At 42.3% G+C, this 21084-nt stretch overlaps 2 protein-coding genes across 2 annotated transcripts in view; one reads left to right on the top strand and one right to left on the bottom strand.

Moving 5' to 3' along the window:
• Nucleotides 1–353: 353 nt before the first annotated feature.
• On the bottom strand, nucleotides 354–15835 carry C11H12orf65 (chromosome 11 C12orf65 homolog). Its single transcript, XM_029619901.1, has 3 exons — nucleotides 15584–15835; nucleotides 6992–7299; nucleotides 354–1999 (listed from the first exon to the last, which is right to left on the bottom strand). Exons 2-3 carry the CDS (start codon nucleotides 7262–7264, stop codon nucleotides 1781–1783), a joined length of 492 nt encoding a protein of 163 aa, XP_029475761.1. The 5' UTR covers nucleotides 7265–7299; nucleotides 15584–15835; the 3' UTR covers nucleotides 354–1780.
• The window catches only part of MPHOSPH9 (M-phase phosphoprotein 9), a 98545-nt gene continuing 93280 nt past the window's right edge, over nucleotides 15820–21084 (top strand). Inside the window, 2 exon segments of the mRNA XM_029571349.1 lie at nucleotides 15820–16401; nucleotides 18293–18443. Coding sequence (XP_029427209.1) covers nucleotides 16292–16401; nucleotides 18293–18443 — 261 coding nt within the window. The 5' untranslated portion in view covers nucleotides 15820–16291.

Here is a 21084-nt window from a genome sequence, read left to right as displayed (position 1 = left end):
CCTAAGCAGCAGCTATTGCTGGTCAAAGCAGAGTTTTCAGAGTTTGTACAGACCTTTTTGCTGTTACTATATTTCCTTTTTGGTTTTATGATTTATGTTTATAGTTGATATTATGGATGTCTTTTGTAAGTCACCTAGAGCTTGTTGCTAGGTGAAACATAAAAGTTTATAAATAAATAACAAATAGTAGCCAAAGCAGCCACAGACGACAGTTCATCCAACACAATGTCAAATTCAACCACATACCAAAATTCAAGAAATTATTCTCTACCACCTTCATGCTCCAAACATCTATCCATATCACCTTCCCTGAATGCCTCAAATATAAAAAGCAATAAAAACAGAGCCAGACCCTTAATGAAAAAAATAATTTATTAAGCCATGTCCTGCTTACAAAAGATCGAGAACGCCTTTGGGCTCATGTATAACCCAGAGCATTTCACTTTAGGAAGCCAAACCTTTTTCTGGCATTGCATAAGAAGTTCTAGGAGATTGCTAGAGCTCTCCTTGTATTTACGACGGCCTCTGGCTCACCCTCCCTGAGCTGGCTGCACACATTTTACATAAGGTTTGTGACAGACAGTGGGTTAGTACAGCTGTAACTGTAGCTACTACTGAATCAGTTCTTTCCTCAGTATTCACATGAGGAAAAAAGGTCTTGTCAGCGGTCACCCACTCCTTGATGACTTAGTGTTATTAAAGCAGAATGCCACATTTTCATCAAACTGGACCACTAATTGTTGCTTATGAGCAATATGGGGGGGGGGGGGAAAGCAACATCGTCTTGTGACAAATACCCAAGTACCTGATCACACGAACAAAAGAATATCCCAGTGCTCTCTCTTTAGAAGACATCTTTCCCATTGTCATTGTCCTAACTTTGCTTTAGGATAGGCAAAGCTCTCTCCCATTAGGCACTTTCAAATGCTGGGATGGATATAGTGTAGCGTATAAACACTGGCTCCTATTTTAAACCTGTCATTTTCAGTAACATATAAGTCACTTGCTATTCTGACACCACTTAAGCTACAGTTTTTAATGTGATGTTTATTTCTTTAAAATACTATTAACATTCATGCAAACCATTCTTTCAATTAATTCCCATGATCTTTGACTGTTGGCTAGTAAGCCTAAAAAAAATAGGTAGAAAGGAACAATCCTACGCAAGACAAGCGATAACCAAAGTGCTATTGTGTAATCACAGTCCCATGCATTACCCTAAATATTTTTGAAATGTTTTTAAATTGCAAAGTGCTAAAATTCAATGTTTTCCAATGTCCTTACAAACTTGCAAAAAACAAAAAAAATTTTCAGTCCTTCTCGCTGTCCTTTGATATGAATCATCCGACAGAGGCAAACAGAATATTCATTAGCAATTGTTCGCAGCTTTTTCCACTGGACTGTCTCTCTGCTTCTAGGCGTCTTTCTCTGGTGACTCTTAATGACATGATGAAAATACGGAATGTTAGCATCTTGTGATTGCAATTTAAAACCCATTCTTTCAGAAATATTTATGGTGGCACGTAGATTATGAAATAGCATCTTGGCTTAAAAAAAAAAAAAAAAATAACCATGCCTTTCCCGTATCGGATTGTCCCTTTCTACCCAGTTTTTAAGGGTACACGCTACCGGTCAAAGATCATAAGATCTGATTGAAGAGATTTAGTGTAAATTTATTGGAAAGATTTGGAAGTCTTCCCAAAAAACTGAAGAACTTGAGTGTTATTTCTTTAAAGCAACATCCATACTTTTATCCAATTGCTGTTTTGGGGTCTTTTTATCATTTATTTTCCAAGTCCTTGTTAAGCAATTCCTTTAACTGTTTCTTTCTCTCTAAGTTCTCTCTTGCTCTTTTTCTCTTCTCTTGCTTCTTCTTTCCTGCTTCCTGTTTTTGTCGATAGATTTCACTGTTTTCACCTTTGAAGAAGACATCAACTTTTTCTTGCAAGATTTCCCTAGCTCTTTTTCTGTTTAGCTCGACTGATCTCGTTTGATGGCACTAAAAACCAAAACAAAACATAGTATCCTGTTTTAAGTCAAGGCAGTGGTGATGGTTTACATTACATTTTGTAAAATCTTGTACAGGATTAAAGCAGCATTTCAAAATAACTAACCACAGACAGATAGGTTGAATATTTATTCATGGGCACAGAATACTATTTTAGGGCTGTGCATTCTTGGGAGACTATTTGTTTTTCTTTACAATTATTCTCCTGTACCTTTCATGCTGTGCATCATAAAACTATTTTTTTCTATGGCTCTCTGGCACCTTTTCCATATCAAAGTGTCAACACTTTAAGAACTGGGCGTGCTCAGATGTCCCTTGGAAAGACTGAACCCTCGCACCTGCTAATACTTATGAAAGAAATAAAAACCAAGTGTTTGTACTCAAAAATGTCTGCTCCATGCCAGGGCTGAAACCTTGACACTTAGCGCTACTGGTCACACATTTCAAACCTGTGCCAATTTAACCTTTTTCGAGTCTGCTCCATGCAAGAAAGTAAAGTTCTGAGAAGATTTTGGTACAGCATCCCAGGCTAGTTTTACACTGATTTGATGAAAGCAGCAGAGCTACTCATGGATTAAGTGAGGCCAGTAAAACGGTCTCAACCTGCAACTTGTCCATTGCCCTTTATTTCTGGGTCCAGCCTTTCAAACAGGCTGTAACCTTTCATACCCTGATCCAGTTATCCAGAGAGGGAAGGGATGCTCCGGCTTTACATAGTTACAAACATTTTTTACTTTTGGATGCGATGTTGAAATAAATGCTGCTTGAATTAGACAACAGAAAAATAGAAATAAGGCGTTCATTTGTGGCATAAAAAGCCATTGATTTTTCTGTCGCTTAGGATGACTTAGATCCAATCCTGATAAATACAGCAATATTTGTTAATCCCTACCAATGTTTTTTCACTTTCACCCCAAATTTTGCGAGTTTATTTTAAAGGAAAATACTTGAAAAAAATACATTGGAAAAATCGCATAGGCGAAGATATTTTTAAAAACTTTGGTCTGGCATAGACTCTGTTTTCACGTGTGTTTATCTTAACTAGACTAAGCGCCAAGGAGCAGGGACTGTCTCTTAGGTGTACATGGAGACATGATGAATAGAAACGGTAGTACTAGCAACCAGTTTCCTCTTACTCCTTACGACCTCTAGCTCTACCAGCACTGGCAACGATTAGGCTAAGGTGGGACAAGCCTGGGGTATTTGAATGATGGCTGAGACTCCCACCTTCCCACCATGGGGGCTGCAAATGCTGGTTCTGTAGCACCCTCAGCTCCAGATGGCCTCAAGAATTAAAACCTGGTATCTTCTACACGGCAGTGTACAGCCCTCCATAGAGTCAATGGGCCAACTCAGAAAGGATGTGCTATTAAAAAAAACGTGACATCTGCACCGACCCTAGGATGATCTGAATTTTAGCACAATTTATACTGAAAACATAATTCGATCCTGATGGGAAAGATAACCCCGCTGAATAAATAACTGAGAAAAAGGATATATTTATTACTTGTTCAACAAAAAAATTCAACAATAAGTATCCTTGTGTGAAAAAGTATGCGAGCCCTTCATTCCATAACTCGTGGCACCTCCTTGAGCAGCACTAAACATTTCCTGCAACTGCTAATCAGTCATTCACCACTCATAAGAACATGCCATTTTGGGTCAGACCAAGGGTCCATCAAACCCAGCATCCTGTTTCCAACAGTGGCCAATCCAGGCTTACAAGTACCTGGCAAGTACCCAAACACTAAGTCTATCCCATGCTACTGACGCAGGCTATTTTCTAAGTCAACTTGATTAATAGCAGGTAATGGACTTCTCCTCCAAGAACTTATCCAAACCTTTTTTAAACCCAGCTACACTAACTGCACTAACCACATCCCCTGGCAACAAATCCCAGAGTTCAATTGTGCACTGAGTGAAAAAAAACTTTCTCTGATTAGTTTTAAATGTGCTACTTGCTAACTTCATGGTGTGCCCCCTAGTCCTTCTATTATCCGAAAGAGTAAATAACCGATTCACATTTATCCATTCTAGACCTCTTATGATTTTAAACACCTCTATCACATCCCCCCTCAGCCATCTCTTCTCCAAGCTGAACAATCCTAACCTCTTCAGTCTTTCCTCATAGGGGAGCTGTTCCATCCCCCTTATCATTTTGGTTGCCCTTCTCTGTACTTTCTCCATCGCAATTCTCTTTTTTGAGATGCGGTGACCAGAATTGTACACTCGAGGCATTTAGGACCATTCTTCCATACAGAACTGTTTCAGCTGTGATATCTGAGGGCTTCCTTGCATGAACAGCTTGCGTTGGGTCTTGCCACAACATTTCAATAGGGTTTAGGTCAAGTCTTTGACTTGGCCAATCTAAAACACAAAATCTCTTCAGCCATTTTTTGTAGATTTACTTGACTATTTAGTGTCATCATCTTGCTGCATAATGCACTTTCAGCTCAGCATCAGCTCACAGGCAGGCAGCCTGACATTCTCTAGCATTTTCTGATATAAAGCAGAAGTCATAGTTTCATCAATGATGGCAAACCATCCAGATGCTGATGCAGCAAAGCAATCCCACAGCACGATAGCTGCACCATCATGCTTGACAAGTAGGATGAGGTTCTTACTTTGGAATGTAGTGTTTGATTTTCACTAAATGTTTATCTGACCGAAAAGTCAACTTTTGACTCATTTGTCCAGAGAGCAGTATTCCAGAAATCTTGTGGGTCATCCAGACTCTTTGGCCATCCTGAGGTGGGTAGCAATGTTCTTTTTAGTTGTTTATTCTTACCTATCTTCCCATAAATACCATTGCCATACGAACCCTCACAGTAGCCATAGCGGGAGAGGCCTGCACATCTTTAGATGTCAGTCTGGGCTTCTTTGTGACTTTATGGATGATTTTCCAATTTACTTATAAAATGATCTCGATTGGAAAACCTGGGAAGAATCACGGATGGATGGAGCCCCAGCTATTCTGAAATGGTCTTGTAATTCTGTCCAGACAGATGAGCATCAACTACTTTTTCCTAAGTCTTCTGAAATTTCTTTTGATCGTGGCATGAGTTCTCAGTAATTTTAATGGTGAAGTCCAAACTCAAAATCATTTGGACCTTTATATAGGACAGGATACCCAGACTTGGTCATGCAGACTTACTCTGATTCTAATTAGCCAATTAATTGTGCTAAGGAAACTAGGGCTTCACTTACTATTTCACACACACCAACTGTTAATTAGTTTTTATTGCTCTCGCTTTGTACATTACTGTGTCTCAAACATGGAATTAATTTTTATCCTTTTTATTACATAACAAACGGCTGGTTTCAGTTAAACAAGGATATCATGGTAAGAACTTGTAATTATCTTTATTATATTGGGGTTCACATACTTTCACAGCTCTACCTCTGATGTGGAGATGTTGATGATCAGCTGTTATAAAACCATGGGAAAAAACTGCATCTATTAAGGCTTGTTCATTTAGAAAATTAAGGTGAAAATAAAACATTATTTTTGTCTTCAGTGTTTCCTGATACTCAGTTAAAATTTTTTTTTTTAAAAGTCTGCAAAATTAGATTAGATTAAATTCTTCAAAGCTCTGGAAAAGGAGATCAGGAGTTTCATGCATGCTTGGGACAGACACAGCAAAGGTAGTGAAAGGGTTCTCAATGAGAAGAAGCAAACGGGCACACTGCATGGGCCAAGAGGAAAATAAACTTGAAATCTGCAGAGGTTCATGGGCCAGATTCACTAAAGAGTTTCTCATTCTATCGAATCAGGCCCTGAAGGTTAGTGCTTTACCTTAAGAAGATGTGGTACAGGCACAACACTTTTCTTCTATCTATTCAGGAGTTTTCTGAGATTTGTCTCCTGGAACTTTTGCAGGTTGAAGTCTGGCAGTTAAGATTTAATGCTAAAAAATGCAGAGTAATGTAGTTACGATGCAAAAACCTAAGGGAAAGACAGCATTGGAGGTGAGATTCTTTTAAGCGTAAAGGAAGTGCGGGATCTAGAGGTAATTGTATCTGATGATCTTAAGGTGGCCAAACAGGTGGATAAAGTAACGGTAAAAGCCAGACAGATGCTTGGCTGCATAGGGAGAGGAATGGTCAGCAGAAAAATGGAGGTGATATTGCCCCTGTATAGGTCCCTGATGAGACCTCACTTGGAATACTAAGTACAATTCTGGAGACTGCACTTTCAAAAGGAAATAACCAGGATGGAGTTGGTCCAGAGGGTAACTACTAAAATAGTCAGTGGTCTTCGTTCTAAAGCATATAATGATAAGACTTAAAGATCTAAACATGTATACCCTAGAGGAAAGGCTAGATACGGGAGATATGATAGAGACATTCAAATAGCTCAAAGGTTTCCATGCCCAGGTGGTGAGCCTTTTTCAATGGAAAGGAGGATGCATGAGATGAGGATGGAAGGGGTAGATTCAGGAGTAATCTTAGGAAATATTTCTTTATAGAGAGGGTGGTGGATGTGTGGAACAGCCACCGTGGAAGTGGTTGAGACAAAAGCTATCTAAATTCGAGAAGGCATGGGATAAATGGAAGGGATCTCTAAGGAAGTGATGAGAATTATAATGCTAAATTAATTGGACAGATGGGCAGACTGGATAGGCCATCCGGTCTTTTTCTGCCATCATATTTCTATATGGAACCAAAGTAAGAATTATATATTGAGAATGTTATACACGAGCCAGTAAAACTACACCAGTCCCTTCAAACCTAGCCAAAGACAATACATAGTCTCAAAAGCTGAGGTACATTAACTTGGGATGAATCTTGTGTTGCTCCAATATAAGGTGATACAGCCTATGAAGGATCCAGTTTGCTACAGGGCTGAACAAATGCACTACTATTTTATTTTCTTCAACACATACTTTGTTCTTTTATACTCTCTGGATTGCATACCATATGGTTAAGGTGTTTTGATGAGGTCTTCTCTTTATATACCGACATGAAACACTGTACAATTACCTTTACTACAATCCCGGATGTAATGTGCTTCAGCACTACACAGTTGTTAGTTTTATTGGTTGCTTGGCCTCCTGGACCACGGCCTTTTACAAACTGTTCCTCCAATTCGCTCTCGTTTAGAGGCAGCAGGTCACAGACATCCTTTTTGCCTGCTCTTTGCGAAGAAGATGTGGCCAGTGGGGAAGATAAGAATTTTCCTGGATTCCCAAAAACCCATGGCCTCCAAGAAAACGTCCCTCTTCCGATCAAATGGCACAACCCCGATGTATTCATAAAGAATGGAAGCAAGAATTTTCCTCAGCTGAAATCTAGAAAAGAAAAGATCTTTCTCAATATAATAAATTTAAGTAACAGAGAATTACCCCCTCAGTTAAATTACATGTCTTCCATGCAGATATGCAGCAGCAATTGATTTAGATTTAGCTAACCCCAGCATTACTTGTAAGCACAACAGGAAACTAAACTACATTTAATCCTGTGTTATTTTCCCCGGTATGAAAACAGTGTAAAAATCAAATTAGGTAACCCAAAAATACTACTACATTAACTAGAACGGGAGAGAGGACGAGTTTCTGTGTGGAAAAAAAAATTGACACTGACGTTTTGGTTACTGAAAATCAATCGGTGTTGCTGTAGGGTTGCAGTATTACCAAGCTCCAAGGAGAGGAAAGCGATCACATTGTTCTCCTGGAGCCACTCAAGATCAAGCCACAAAGACCTTCTTTGATAGTACAGAAGGAACCCATATGTCAGATCATCTGTCTGAAAGCAGAGATGAAAAGAAGCAAACAAACGGCTGAACTATCCTCACCTGCACAAGTCGTGCTTCGCTATTACATTTCAGCGTCGGACACGCATGCCATATGCGCATAAGTGGCACTGCCAAATGCATGAAGAGGGGGCAAAATGTTACCCGTGTCCTCTACACTTTTTACCACCAGAAATGTTTCACAAATGGTCTTTTCAGCTTTGAAAGCATTGAGCTGCATTCAGGCTATATCATTTACCGATTGCTGGATGATAAGCTGACTAAACTGCTGGCCTGAAAAATCTCTCTCAGAGTGGGGGGACCAGGGGGAGGAAGAAGAGACAGAGGCTCGGGCACCTGTGTACCTGAATTAACATAGAAATGACAGAAAAGGCCCAGATGGTCCATCCAGTCTGCCCAGCAAGCTTCTTATACTAGTATCTGCTGCACCATGCAGGTCACTCCCATGTTTGTCTGCTCTGTGCAGTTATTCCCAAGCCTTACGCTTGACGTACTTTGCTTATGGACATGGCTGTAGAAGCAGGCCTGTGTATTTTCCTTTATGTCAGCGCAGTGTTACTCATCTAATAAAGTTGCAGCCATTTATTCAACTCTTGACAAGTATCTGTACATTTGCTTGGTGGGGAAGGGGCTGTGGTCACAACTACCCCAGATACATATTTTGAGGGGCTTCGTTTCTTTATACTCTGCTTCTAACTTATTTGCTCATTAATATGGGGGTTAGGAAGAGTTTTTTAAAAATATACTTTTGCTCTGTTTATTTCCCTTACTTTGGGTCACCTTCTTCCTCTTCTTTTTACATTCCCTCAAGTCTTTTAATAAAAGCATTGAGCCACTTCAAGTTGTGTTTTAGCTAGAGTCTACAGCACTTTCTGGTGGCGTCTGAGTAACTTGACCTTTGACTTTGTAATGCAACCAAAGGCCTGGTATGAAGCAAAGCAATCCCTGGAGCAGCAGGGAGGTGACAAGGGGAAACTGAAGATATTGCAAAAAGCCAGATTTTATAGTTCCAAAAGTCAAACTATATTGCACCACATACCTGAAAATGACAATCCCCAACCTTCGTAGACTTGTGCAGCGAGAGCTTATTTTGCATCTCTGCACAGTTGGATGACATCATACACTTGTGTGGCTGATCACTCTCCTGCTTGTCCACAGAGAAAGAATATTGAAATGGTCTGAGGAACATTTTAGCATAGGCAGAGAAGGACACCCTGTTCTACCTATGACAGAATGACATCATGCTATTAGATGCTCAGATTAAGGTCATAATTCAAAAGATGAAGGGCATACCCCCCCTGTGAAAAGGAAAAGAATTCGGCAATCACTCAAAAAGGAAAAAAGGACAGTTAGCTACGTTACAAGAGACCCATTTGAATGAGGCTGAACATCAAGAACTCAAAGCAGATTGGCTGGACCAGGAGCAGAGGAATTTGCAGGCTGATACACAAGAGTTTGCCTATTACGGTAAATAAAGTGACCAGACAGCAGATGGCTTACATTGTTCTGTTCTTTATTCTTGTCACAATTGGCATTAATTAGTATTAAGAGCAAAATGACAAGCTGCTGCTGGTGGGAAGTGGGAGATACCCCCATGTTGATGGGGGGTATTGGAGCACTTGCATAGACATTTCCTCAGACCATTTCAGTGTTCTTTCTCCATGGACAAGCAGGAGAGTGATCAGCCACACAAGTAGGGGATGTCATCCAACTGTGCAGAGAGATGCATGAGAGTCTCCAAGTCTTTTTTCTTCCGCTTGTGCAAAAGGACATGTTTTTGCTTTCCCGTCAAAGGGATCAAAATTGTGTTAAGTTTATTGTTTCTCTTAAAAGTATTTCATTTTTTCTCTAAGTCTAAAAAATAAAAAGAGATGGTTTCCTTTGTTAGTAGTGCTACATTTTCTTCTCAAAATTGAGTTTGACCTCACCTCAGCCCTCTTTGTGACAGTGGACAGCAAGCTGGGCTTCAGAAGATGCCCTTGCCCAATCAACATGACTACTGTATTCGCTGTTTAGGCCCATTGCATGATGTAACCAAAACTATCCTGCCTGCACTTGAATGTCCCTGAAGGCAAGATCTACAAGGTACACATTAGAAGAATTCTTAAGTTCTCCTCAAGCCTCTGGATTGACTAAGAGGAAACCTTTGCCAGCTGAGGGACCATTGCCAAAATAAAAAGGTCCAGAGTCCTCTCATGCTAAGTGCAGTGACTCAGAGAAGCCTCAACCCAGGAGACATTCGCCCTCCAGTTAAGAGAGAGAAGTTGCTCTCTTCAGTGCTGAAGTCTTCAGAAGCCACAACAGACCCCACTGACACCAGCAACACATCTGACACACAGAGCACAGCTGGCCTATGATTTTGAAAATGCTTGTGCAGTGCTTGCATGCTTCAACCACTCTTCCTCTGTCGTCTCTTCGGTGGCTGCCTCAACCAGACTGGAGGCCTCATCCTGCCCCTGTAGTGGCAGACGGGATCCAAGAGGCAATCATCTCCCCCCACAGCCTTTCCTGTAGGAGAGACATATTGTCTGATCTCCATAGCATTTATTGAGCTGACTTGACAACATTTTTGTAGCCCTCTGGACCGTCTCTACTCTGACTATAGCCTTTGAGATGTGGTTGCCAGAACTGGACACAATGCACTAGATGAGGTCTCACCAGAGTGGTATTATCACCTCCTTAATTCTCTCCCAATGTACTGGTAGCATTCCTCCAGTTCTGCCCAATATCTCGTCATACTGAGCAAGAGAGATGCAGTTTATCCAGAGATTTATTGACCTCAATAGGGTTGTTTCCTTCTTAAAATGTTTAAAAATAACCTAAAGTAAGAGGGTGCAAATGATTGACTTACAAAGAAATGTATTTAATTTTATTATGTAACTTTTATGTATTTTGTTTCTTTCAAAAAAAAATCCACCAGATTTCTCAAATGTACTTTTCTTTGCGTAAAATTGGACTACTGTTATTTTGAAAATACGGGATACACAGTTTTTAACTTCCAAAAGCTCTCTCTCTTTGGTGCAAGTCATTTTGGCATATTGTGTTCTACCTGGAACTTGCATCAAAAGAGCTCATTCAAGAATATTTCAAAACTTTTTTGACGTTTTTATATTTTCTTAAAACACAGATAGGTTACTTCCCTGTTTTTGCTTAACCGGAGTCAGAGGTCCAACGCGCGTTTCGCTGCTTCAGGGATATTTAAAGCTGACTCATATCGCCCAGCACTCTTCACCACAATGCTACTACGGGTGAAGGCTCCGTTTTATTGCAAATTCGCAGGGGTCCCTTCAGTAATTTCGAAATTCACCCATAGTTGCATCGTGGTGAACAGTGCTGGGTGATACGAGTCAGCTTTAAATATCCCTGAAGCAGTGGACCGCGAAACGCGCGCGTCGGACCTCTGACTCCGGTTAAGCAAAAACAGGGAAGTAACCTGTGTTTTAAGAAAATATAAAAACGTCAAATAAGTTTTGAAATATTCTTGAATGAGCAGTGGACTATTAGACCAATGATTAAAAATGATCCACATAGGTGCATAAACATAAGTATCAACTTGCAGCACCGTGGATGTTATGAAGGTCCCTAATCAATCTATAAATAAATGTGATGCAAAAATATTATAGCTTAAACATTGGTAACAGTCAAACATAAACACTGTGATACAACATTTCTTTTGAAGTGAATCTAGTGGTCCCAGTGATTTACTACTATTTAATTTGACATTTTGCTCTAGCACAGGGGCAGGCAATGCCAATCCTTGACTGTTTCAAGTCAGTCAGATTTTCAAGATATCCACAATGAATATGGCATGAGGTGCATGTAAATATCACTTCCATTGCATGCAAATGCATTTTGTACATATTCATAGTGGATATCCTGAAAACCTGATTAGCTTGTGACACGAGTACCAGAGTTGCCTACCCCTACTCTTACAGATTTTCCAGATTCACACAGATTTGATTCAGCTCTTCTAAAATGTCACCTACAAAAAATGGTTCAGCATGGGAATCTTCAACATCCTTAGGGACAGATTTTCAAAGGGTTACGCTCGTAACCCTTTAAAACCCCTTCTGCGTGCGCCGAGCCTATTTTGCATAGGCTCGGCGATGCAAGCAAGCCCCGGGGCTTTGAAAAAGGGGCGTGGGCAGGGCGCTGATCTGGGGGCAGGACTGAGGCCTCCGCCACGGCAGCCATGCCGGGGGAATTGTGTGTCAGCAGCTGGCCGGCAGGCGTAAATAAGACAACAAAGGTAGGAGGGGGGGATTTAGGTAGGGCTGGGGGGCGGGTTAGATAGGGGAATGATGAAAAGAACTCTGCTTCAACAGCAGGGGGAATGATGAAAAGATGATTTATATTCGGGCAACAACCAATAAGGACTGAGTTGCACAGGCTTGTGTGGGAGTAGCTTGCTATGACGGCGGTTACTATCCCTAAACAATTAGCTAGATACTTCACTTAGATGCAGCTCCAGCACTACTAACTACATCAATGGTGGGGGTGGAAGGGAAATAGAACAAAAAGTCACTTACAAGGGACAAGAGTAACATAAGTATGGGGAAAAAAAGAAAAAAAAAGTGAAAGCTTGCTGGGCAGACTGGATAGACCGTTTGGTCTTCTTCTGCCAACATTTCTATGTTTCTATATGTGGGGAGGAGCAGAAGAAAAAGTTCCCTCTGAGGCCGCTCCGATTTTGGAGGAAACGGGGAAAGCCATCGGGGCTCCCCTAGGGCTCGGAGCACACAAGGTACACCCCCCTGCGCGCGCTGACACCGGATTTTATAACATGCGCGCGGCTGCACACGCATGTTATAAAATCGGGCGTAGATCTGTGCGCGCCGGGTTGCACGCATAAATCTACGCGCTCGCGTAATTCTGAATATCCGTCCCTTGGTAAGGAATGAAATTAAGAAACTGCAGTTATTCTGATATGTCAATTCTAAGTCAATTGGGCAATCACACATCTGATATGTTCCATATAGATACAAGTATCCCTCAAGGCTCAGCCCTCTTGGCAATACTATTCAACATCTATATGCTCCCACTGTGTAAATTACTGGTGGATTTAGGAATTACCTTCTTATACACAGATGACATACAGTTTTACAGTCCTCTCTCCAAATCATTTGGAAATACAGTATCGACATTTTCAACTTATGTGAAAGCAATACAGCAGAAACTATTGCAACAAACTAAATTCTATAAAGACTGAAATAATTTGGTTAAGTAGAAACTCTTCGATAGTTAAACCACCGGTTCTAGACCTGGCTAATTTCCAAATTACTCCCTCAAATCAAGTATGGAATTTAGATATCCAGCTAGATGAGGGCTTTACGATGAAAAAGCACATCAATAAATTAATTAACCCAGGTTACGCCAAGTTGCGTATATTACATTGGTTGAAACCTTTATTAACTTTTGAGGACTTCCGTACTGTATTGCAAACTGTATTGCAAACTCTAATTTTCTTAGTCCTAGACTTCTCCTTATTACTCGGTCTTCCAACTTGTCTTTTAAACCATTACAATTATTACAAAATGCCTCAGCAAGACTGTTGTTAGAAACCAGGAAATTTGATCACATTACACTCATGCTGATCTAATTGCACTGACTGCCAGTACAAGCCCAAATCTATTTTAAAGTATTAATGCTAATATTCAAAATCATTCATTCCAATTACACAGGTATGTTAGGTGTGACATTATTTATTTATTTTATTTATTTATTTAAAATTTTTATATACCGACATTCATCCAGGATATCACATCGGTTCACAGTGTAACGCAAATATACGCCATGCATGGCGCTTTACATGGAACAGATAAAACATGTTAACAAGGGAATAAAGGGGTAAGAGAACATGGGATAAATTGCATTAAATATTAAACAAGAATTGCAATTATATACATATAGCTAGATTACATTACAACCACACGCATATAGCTAGATTACATTACAACCACACGCACCTCAGCAAACACTAAGATCTCAAAATAAAGGACTATTGACTGTTCCCACAATACAGAACACACATCTGACACAAGTAAGAGACCGTGTGTTTTCCAGAGCAGGACCAAAGCTATGGAACTCTCTACCTGAGATGTTACATTTGATACCAGACAGAAAGAGATTTAAATGTGAGCTAAAAACATGGCTATTAAAAAATGCATATAACCTAACTTAAAACATCAGAAGGTAGTGAGAGTTACAAACACAAGAAGACAAGAGATACTAATTGAAGCATGAGGAATAAATTTAACGAGAGAACATAAGAATCATTTCAACGTACTAATTAAAATGTGAAATTTGTTACTATTTTAATTTTCTATTCTTCTCGTCTATGTCCTAGAGCTTTAATTAAATATATTGGAACATTTAATTTTATAGATGTTAATGCCTGTTTATGAATACTATCTGTTACCAGTCATTATTTGTTGATTCATAGCTATGAATGTTACTTTTGTAAACTGTTGTGATCTTGACGTGGAACGGCAGTATATAAAATGTCTAAATAAATGACTCCCTTGCAGATTTGATTCTTGTCTCTGTCACTGATATTTTTCTCTCATCTCTCTCCATCTCTGTTCTACTACTATCCATGACGGCTTCTTCAATTCTTATCTTTTTCTAGCTTCTCTACCTCTCATAACTATTTCCTGCCTCCCCATCTCTAACCTTTTCTGTCTAACCAATGTAAAATGTATAGATACTAGAAACAGAATATGGAGTTGCCTTTATGTCAATCTAGAAAATGTATGAATTTGTACTAGATTATATATTGCTAATGCGTTAACCTAGAATATGTATGGATATGAACAAGAATATGATTTTGCTGTTGTATTGATCTAGAGTATGAAAGCAGACAACTATGTGAATGCTGATCAAGGATTCTAAAACTGACTTTGTAAACCGTTGTGATCTTCTTTTGGAACGAAGGTATATAAAACACCTAAATAAATAACCTTCAGCTGCATACCTATTCAGGGTTCCATCTCTCCCGTTCCACCTAGCTCTTTTCTGCCAACACCTACCCCGATTTCTCCCTTCAGTCCCCCACCTTCCTGGTCTACTATTCATAGCAAATACCCATGCTACAAACTAATTTCATTCAAACCTTTAGCACACAAGTCAAAAGAACACATGAACATTTACTCTTAAGACATGAAGGTGCAAACTATACAGTTGTGAAAGGTAGTTTTCAATGCACTTCACTATTGTACTGTTTCATTGATCGCTTTTACTGATAGTTTATTTTGTGTTGCTACATTTTTCCAATGCAAATATATCACTGTAGAACTATGATTATTTTAAAGTGACCATACAGAGAAGTATGTAGATGTCTGTGATATGAAAAAATTAGAATGAATGAGGTCAATATCAAATATACATGGCAATTTTTATTTATAGTTGGGGGGCTTCTGATTCTAGGTGTTTATATTCCAGTTAACTAACTGCTTTAGGAGGGCATTATAAATCGGAGTGCATCAGTGTTTTTGCAGCATGAGAAAGATTTATAACTTCCTTTGCTGGTTAATTAAACATTCTAGCCCCAAAAAATGCCCCTGCTTGCCGCCCCTTTTCAGATTAAGGACTGCTGCATCAGAAGAAAAAGGAGGGATCGAGCTATTTGTTCTTCTCACCCCTACCCCACGCTCAGCTTCCCCAGCCTTGCCTACAGAAACCTAAGACCCAGCCCCAGGCAGACCATGGTCAGCTTTCATCACCCTCCCTCTTCTAGCTACAAGCTCGCTCATCTCATTTTCCAGCCCATGCAACCTCCCCGACCCCGGCCTTGCACTGAGAAGCACCGCCCCAGCCGCACTCACACACAGCAGTAGCAGAGACTGGAGGCTCTTTAAATTGTCTCTTCCCTCCGGTCCTGTTGGTAACTGAACGCTCTCTAATTTCCCTCTTCCCCTCCGGGGCCCATCAGCGATTCTGGCGGAAGAGAACGAGCCAGAGCTCACGTGACGAGGGTGGCGGGCAACGGACTAAAAGACGAGTTCGTGAGTGGCTCCCCCACCTCTCTTTTCCCTCGCGCGCTGGAGGGCAGGAGAATGGTGGCCGCGGTCTGATGACCTCATAGCCGCCCTCTTGACCTGCTGGTCGCGACTAGATGACGTCGGCATTCCGGAGAGGCGCGCTGCGAGAGATGTGCTCTCTTTTTGGTCTCATTTTTTTGCGGTTATAACAGAAAAAAAAAATACCGTATTTTTTATTCGGCGGGAGTTTATTGGTTGTATACCCTAAAATCAGAAGCCTTCTTTATAGTTCACCGTACTCACAAATATTATACTCTTGGACGCAGGCTCAGGGATGTGAACGTTTGAATTGAAGCCGTATTTAAAGCTTTTTCCATTTATTTCAGAAGCTGAGGTCGTTTCAATGAATTAATGCTGGAAATGTAAAATGCCAGAAGAAGATGAAGCCACAGGAGATGATCTCGAATCAGTTTCTTCTCACCATGAAGCTGGGTTTTTTCTCTTGAAATAAGAGTGACATTTCTGTATTCTCAAGCTAAGTACAGCATCAACATGGAGGATTCAAATTCAGTGAAATCTACTGAAGATTCCTCCCCGTACCCTGCAGAACTTGATCTCGGAGTAACTGAAAATGTTGCTGAATGCATTTCACGTTCGGGCGGGTAAGAGCAGGATGGTTTAAAAAATAGTTTCTATTCGTTTCAATACACATAGTTTTAATTTTCTTCATAATGTATAGTGTGTATTGCATAATCTGTTTATGTCTGAGATATCACAAAATGCTGTAAACCTTGGTGAGAGTACATCTGCCCCCTCCCCAAGCAGTCACTGCTGCTGCTGCTGCTGCTGCTTCACTCTCCTTTTTTTCCCTCTTCCTGCTGTTGCTCATGGTGTAGGCAGAGAGCAAGGTTACTGCCTCTTATAGCTCCCCTTTTAATCCCCTGCCTATGAGTGAATGCAAGAAGAGTGGAGGGGGATTTGGCCTTGTCAGATTTCCACCAGGACTAGAGAAACCTAAAAAATGAGAGATGAAGCTGAGTGTGATTAGTAAAGCTGCTGTACTGTTAGTTATTACATGTTTAATTTCAAGATTAGGGCTCTTCTGTGTAAATTAAAGATAAGAGAACCTGAGTCTCTGCAGGTGATTGACTGGACCTCTCTGGAAGAAGTCCCAGCACAAGTCAGGAAACCTGGAGTTGGGGGATGGGAAACACTCTGGTGAAGACTGCATGGGCAAGCCAGAGGGCAAAGAGTGACTGGTAGTATCCAACCTTAATTGCCAGTGCTTGTTCCCTGTCATTACCTCATGTGAATCCACAAGCTGGAACAAGCCAGCATCCCGAGGGCTGCAGCAGTGCAGCACAAAGGAACTGAGACACCTGTTTTTTTGAGGAACACTGAGACTGAAAACTGTGAGTAAGCAGACTCTGCCTGCTGCACCACTGCTGTTTAAAAGTGTGTACAAAATAAAATTGTTGGACCCCTCCTGCTTAAACCATTGTCTGTTGCACATCATCACCACTGAACCCTGAACTATGGCAACAGGGGCAGGGAGAGGAACCCAAACACATAAGGATACTTGCTAGGTTCAAGGAGAAACTGCACAGGTTGGCCTAGTGGCTTGAAGGAGGTCCGTCATGTTTGTTGGGATGATGTGGACATGAGCACATTGTGGTGATCCTTCTTGGAAGAGGAAGTAGGATTGTTGCTCCAGGACTGACTACCTCTTGCACAGACTGACATTGAAGTGTTTCATTCTCAGTTGAGGTTTCTCTTCCAACCCTTATCCAGATATTGGCCTAGAGTTAATAAGAGATCACATAGTGGCTGCACAAGGATCTCTTTATATTTTTAAAGTGAAACACCTTTATTCAAAGTGGAAACTATAAATCATTGTTCTGTTCTATACTAGAAATTCTTTTAAGATGTGAATATCCCCAAGATCTTGGTGTGTGTTTTACTTATGCTTGAAAATATTTTTTTGTTATGACAAACTCTGGAGTGATGTGGCATGTTTTTTTCTGAGAAATACAGTGTATTTCAGTAGCAGTCTCCTTTTAATCTGGTGAACATGCAGTGTTTATACTTCTGTATTTATATATTTCCCAAACAGAACATTATAGGACATTTGAATGCTGGAGCAATTCATTGAATTTAAAATCAACAGTGTCTTACTAATTATGGACCAACTGTTCAAACAATATAACATTCCCTTCTAAAGATATACAGTTAATGGACCATCATAATAAGCACTATCGATGAACCACCTTCATTGCTTTTTATTTAATCATAGGTCCGAAATATATACCGTTCTTTGTCATACTTTGTTTTGCGAATAAAAGATCATGACAAAGAACGTTATATATTTCAGACCTAGATTAAATAAAAAGCAATGAAGGTGGTTCATCGATAGTGCTTATGATGGTCCATTAACTGTATGTGTATATCTTTAGAAGGGAGCGTTATATTGTTTGAGCAATTCATTAAGTGCCATTCCCATTATATCATTCTGTACTATCATATAAAATATATAATTTAATTTTTTTTCAACAGTATATCCCAGTTTAGTACAAATGAGGTATCCTTTCTCTCAGGGAAGACTTCATCCTCTGTAACACCAAGTTCTGCTGAAGTGCTCACCACTTTTATGCAAGATATGTACAACAGTGGAAGGACCAATTCAGAAATTTGGAAGAGCTGTGAGGTATTTGAGTCTTACAAATTACGTGATGTTGTAAACCAATTTATATTAAGTGGCAGCTCTGTAATTATTTCTGAAAGTTAAAACTGACATTGTAGGACCCTGATAAGTACAGTATTTGAGAACTACAACAGAATTTGTGTTCTGTATAAATTAAGTGGATCGGACTTCTGTCTTTAATATGTATCCCTGGATATTGTAATTTTGGTATAGTATTGGGCCCTTTCAGGCTGCAGAGGGACTTTTCCAAGCAACATTTCCCTGTACATACCCGGATCAGTCCAGACACCTGGGTTGTGACTCCGCGCCAGCAGATGGAGACAGAGCAAAACTTGACGGGCTCCCTACATATAGTAAGGTGCCACCCACAGCCCCTCAGTCTTACTCTGTCTCCATCTATCCCAGGGATCCCAGAATCTGGGATCCCTGGGATAGTTAGTCAGGGATAAAGGAATTTGAGAATTTTATTTTTACAATAGTGTAGCTTAATTTACAAAAAAAAAAGAAAAAGAAGAAGAAGATTGGGAAAAGTTTTAGCTTCAAGGAAGTCTCCCGTCGGTGGAGCCTCCCAGGGGGATTACAAGGTCCCGAGGGGATCATTTCCCCTGGTTGAGGCCGCTGCTGAGGGTCGAGGACCCGGCCGTGCCTGGCAGCAGCGTCGGGGGTGACACCGGGGAGCCCGGTTCACTCGCCCCCGCAGGAGCAGACAGTCTTCAGTACCTCGGCCAGCGGCTAAGTATTGCAAAAAAAAAAAAAAAAAGGTTTCGGCTTTATTTTTTTCTGACGCGCCGGCTCTCTCTCTCTCTCTCTTCTCTCTCCGGTTCTCCTCGTCGGGGCTGCGCGGGGGAACGGCGAAAATTTGTTTTTTCCCTTACTGTGGTGGTGCCTTTGGTCCGGGATGCCCAGGGGGACTGCTTGCCGCGCGTGTGGGTCGGCGCGCGAGCGGGTCTCACGAGCCGGTGTTTGCGCGAACTGCGTGTCGGGGGGCGAAGGTCCTTCGGAGGGCGGTCGAGGGGGCCGTTCTCGGGGGTCCCGATCGCCGCCACGCGCCGTGTCTGCAGGAGCTGACAGGGCCGATCCGTTCCCGCTTAGCGCGGGAACGGCGGCCATTTTGAATACAGTCAGGGAGGCCACGAGGAAAGCCCTGGGAAATGGCGACCAGCCGCCCCCCCTGTCTCCTCAGCGTCGCGGTTCGGAGGGGGAGGTCCCAGGGGCCCAGGAAGCGGGGAGTTTGGTTTCGAGGGATGACTCCTCCGATTCTGAGGGTTCTTTCTCAGAAGATTTTGCCTTGCTTTTAAAAAAATTAGCAAAATACAAGCGCTCCAAACACAGACCACAGAAGGCCCCAGGGGGCAGGGAGGGTCGCTCCCAACCCCAGAAGAGATCGATCCGACAGGCGAAAGCGCCGGGTCCACCCAGGGAAAAGAGGCCATCGCGAGGGGACTCGCGGAACTATGATACGGACTCTACCTCCTCCTCGGAGGAGGGGGCGGTCTCGGAGACCGCGGAAGGGCCCGAGGGGCTCGATAATCAAGATCCAGTCAAGCCGGGAACAGAAAAAGGGACGCTAGCGGCGGATGGGGATGACCCCAAGGTCGTGCGGCTCTTCAAGCGCGAGGAGCTGATTCCCCTTATCCCGGCGATCCTCGATGAACTCGGGGTGGAGGCCCCATCGGTAGAGACCCGTCAGGGGGCGAATATGGACCCAGTCCTCTTGGGCCTTGCGGGGCCCGCGGTGGCTTTCCCGTTCCATTTTTCGGCATCCGACATTCTGTTCCGGGAATGGGATACCCCGGAGTTAGGCCTGAAGGTGAGTAAGGCGATGGACAAGTTATATCCTCTGCCGGAGGATGTATTGGAATTGCTGCGTCTCCCACGAGTGGACGCCGCGGTGTCGGCAGTGACGAAGAGGTCTACCATTCCTGTCACCGGAGCTACCGCGCTCCGGGATATCCAGAATCGGAAGCTGGAGGTACAACTCAAGAAGGTTTTTGAGGTCTCCGCCCTGGGAGTCAGGGCGGCCATTTGTAGTAATTTTGCGTTGCGGGCAGGGCTCCGCTGGGCCCAAACTTTGCAGGTGAATGCTGGCCTCTCCGTCGGGGAGGCCTCGCAAGCGGATCACTTGGAAGCGGTGATAGTTTACAGCGCGGACGCTATGCACGACCTGCTGAGAACATCAGCCAGGGCCATGGTGTCGGCAGTCTCTGCCCGCCGTCTTCTCTGGCTCCGGAACTGGGCGGCGGATGGTACGTCTAAAGCCCACTTGGGCTCATTGCCTTTCAAGGGAAAGCTATTATTTGGTAAGCAGTTGGACGATCTGATGCAGTTCCTCAGCGAGAACAAGGCTTTTAAATTGCCGGAGGACAGGCCCAGACATCGTTCGACCTTCTCCCCAAGGAACCGTTTTCGATCCAACCGGCGACAGCGACCGCAGAGATCGGCGAGGGCGGGACAGTCCTACCGTTCGAACTCTGCTAGACCTTCCTCATGGTCTCAGTCCTTTCGAGGGAAGAGGTTTAACAGGGCTGGCGGAACCCCGTCGGGATCGGGGTCCAAGTCGGCCCAATGAAACGAGAAGGGTCCGTTCCTCGCGGCAGCCTCCAGAGGCCGTCCCACAGGTGGGGGCGAGGCTCGCCTTGTTTTA

The sequence above is a fragment of the Rhinatrema bivittatum genome, chromosome 11 (assembly GCF_901001135.1).
Source record: "Rhinatrema bivittatum chromosome 11, aRhiBiv1.1, whole genome shotgun sequence".
Classification (NCBI taxonomy): domain Eukaryota; kingdom Metazoa; phylum Chordata; class Amphibia; order Gymnophiona; family Rhinatrematidae; genus Rhinatrema; species Rhinatrema bivittatum.
The sequence above is the reverse complement of the archived record's forward strand: the minus strand, read 5'-3'. Positions and strand labels throughout refer to the sequence as shown.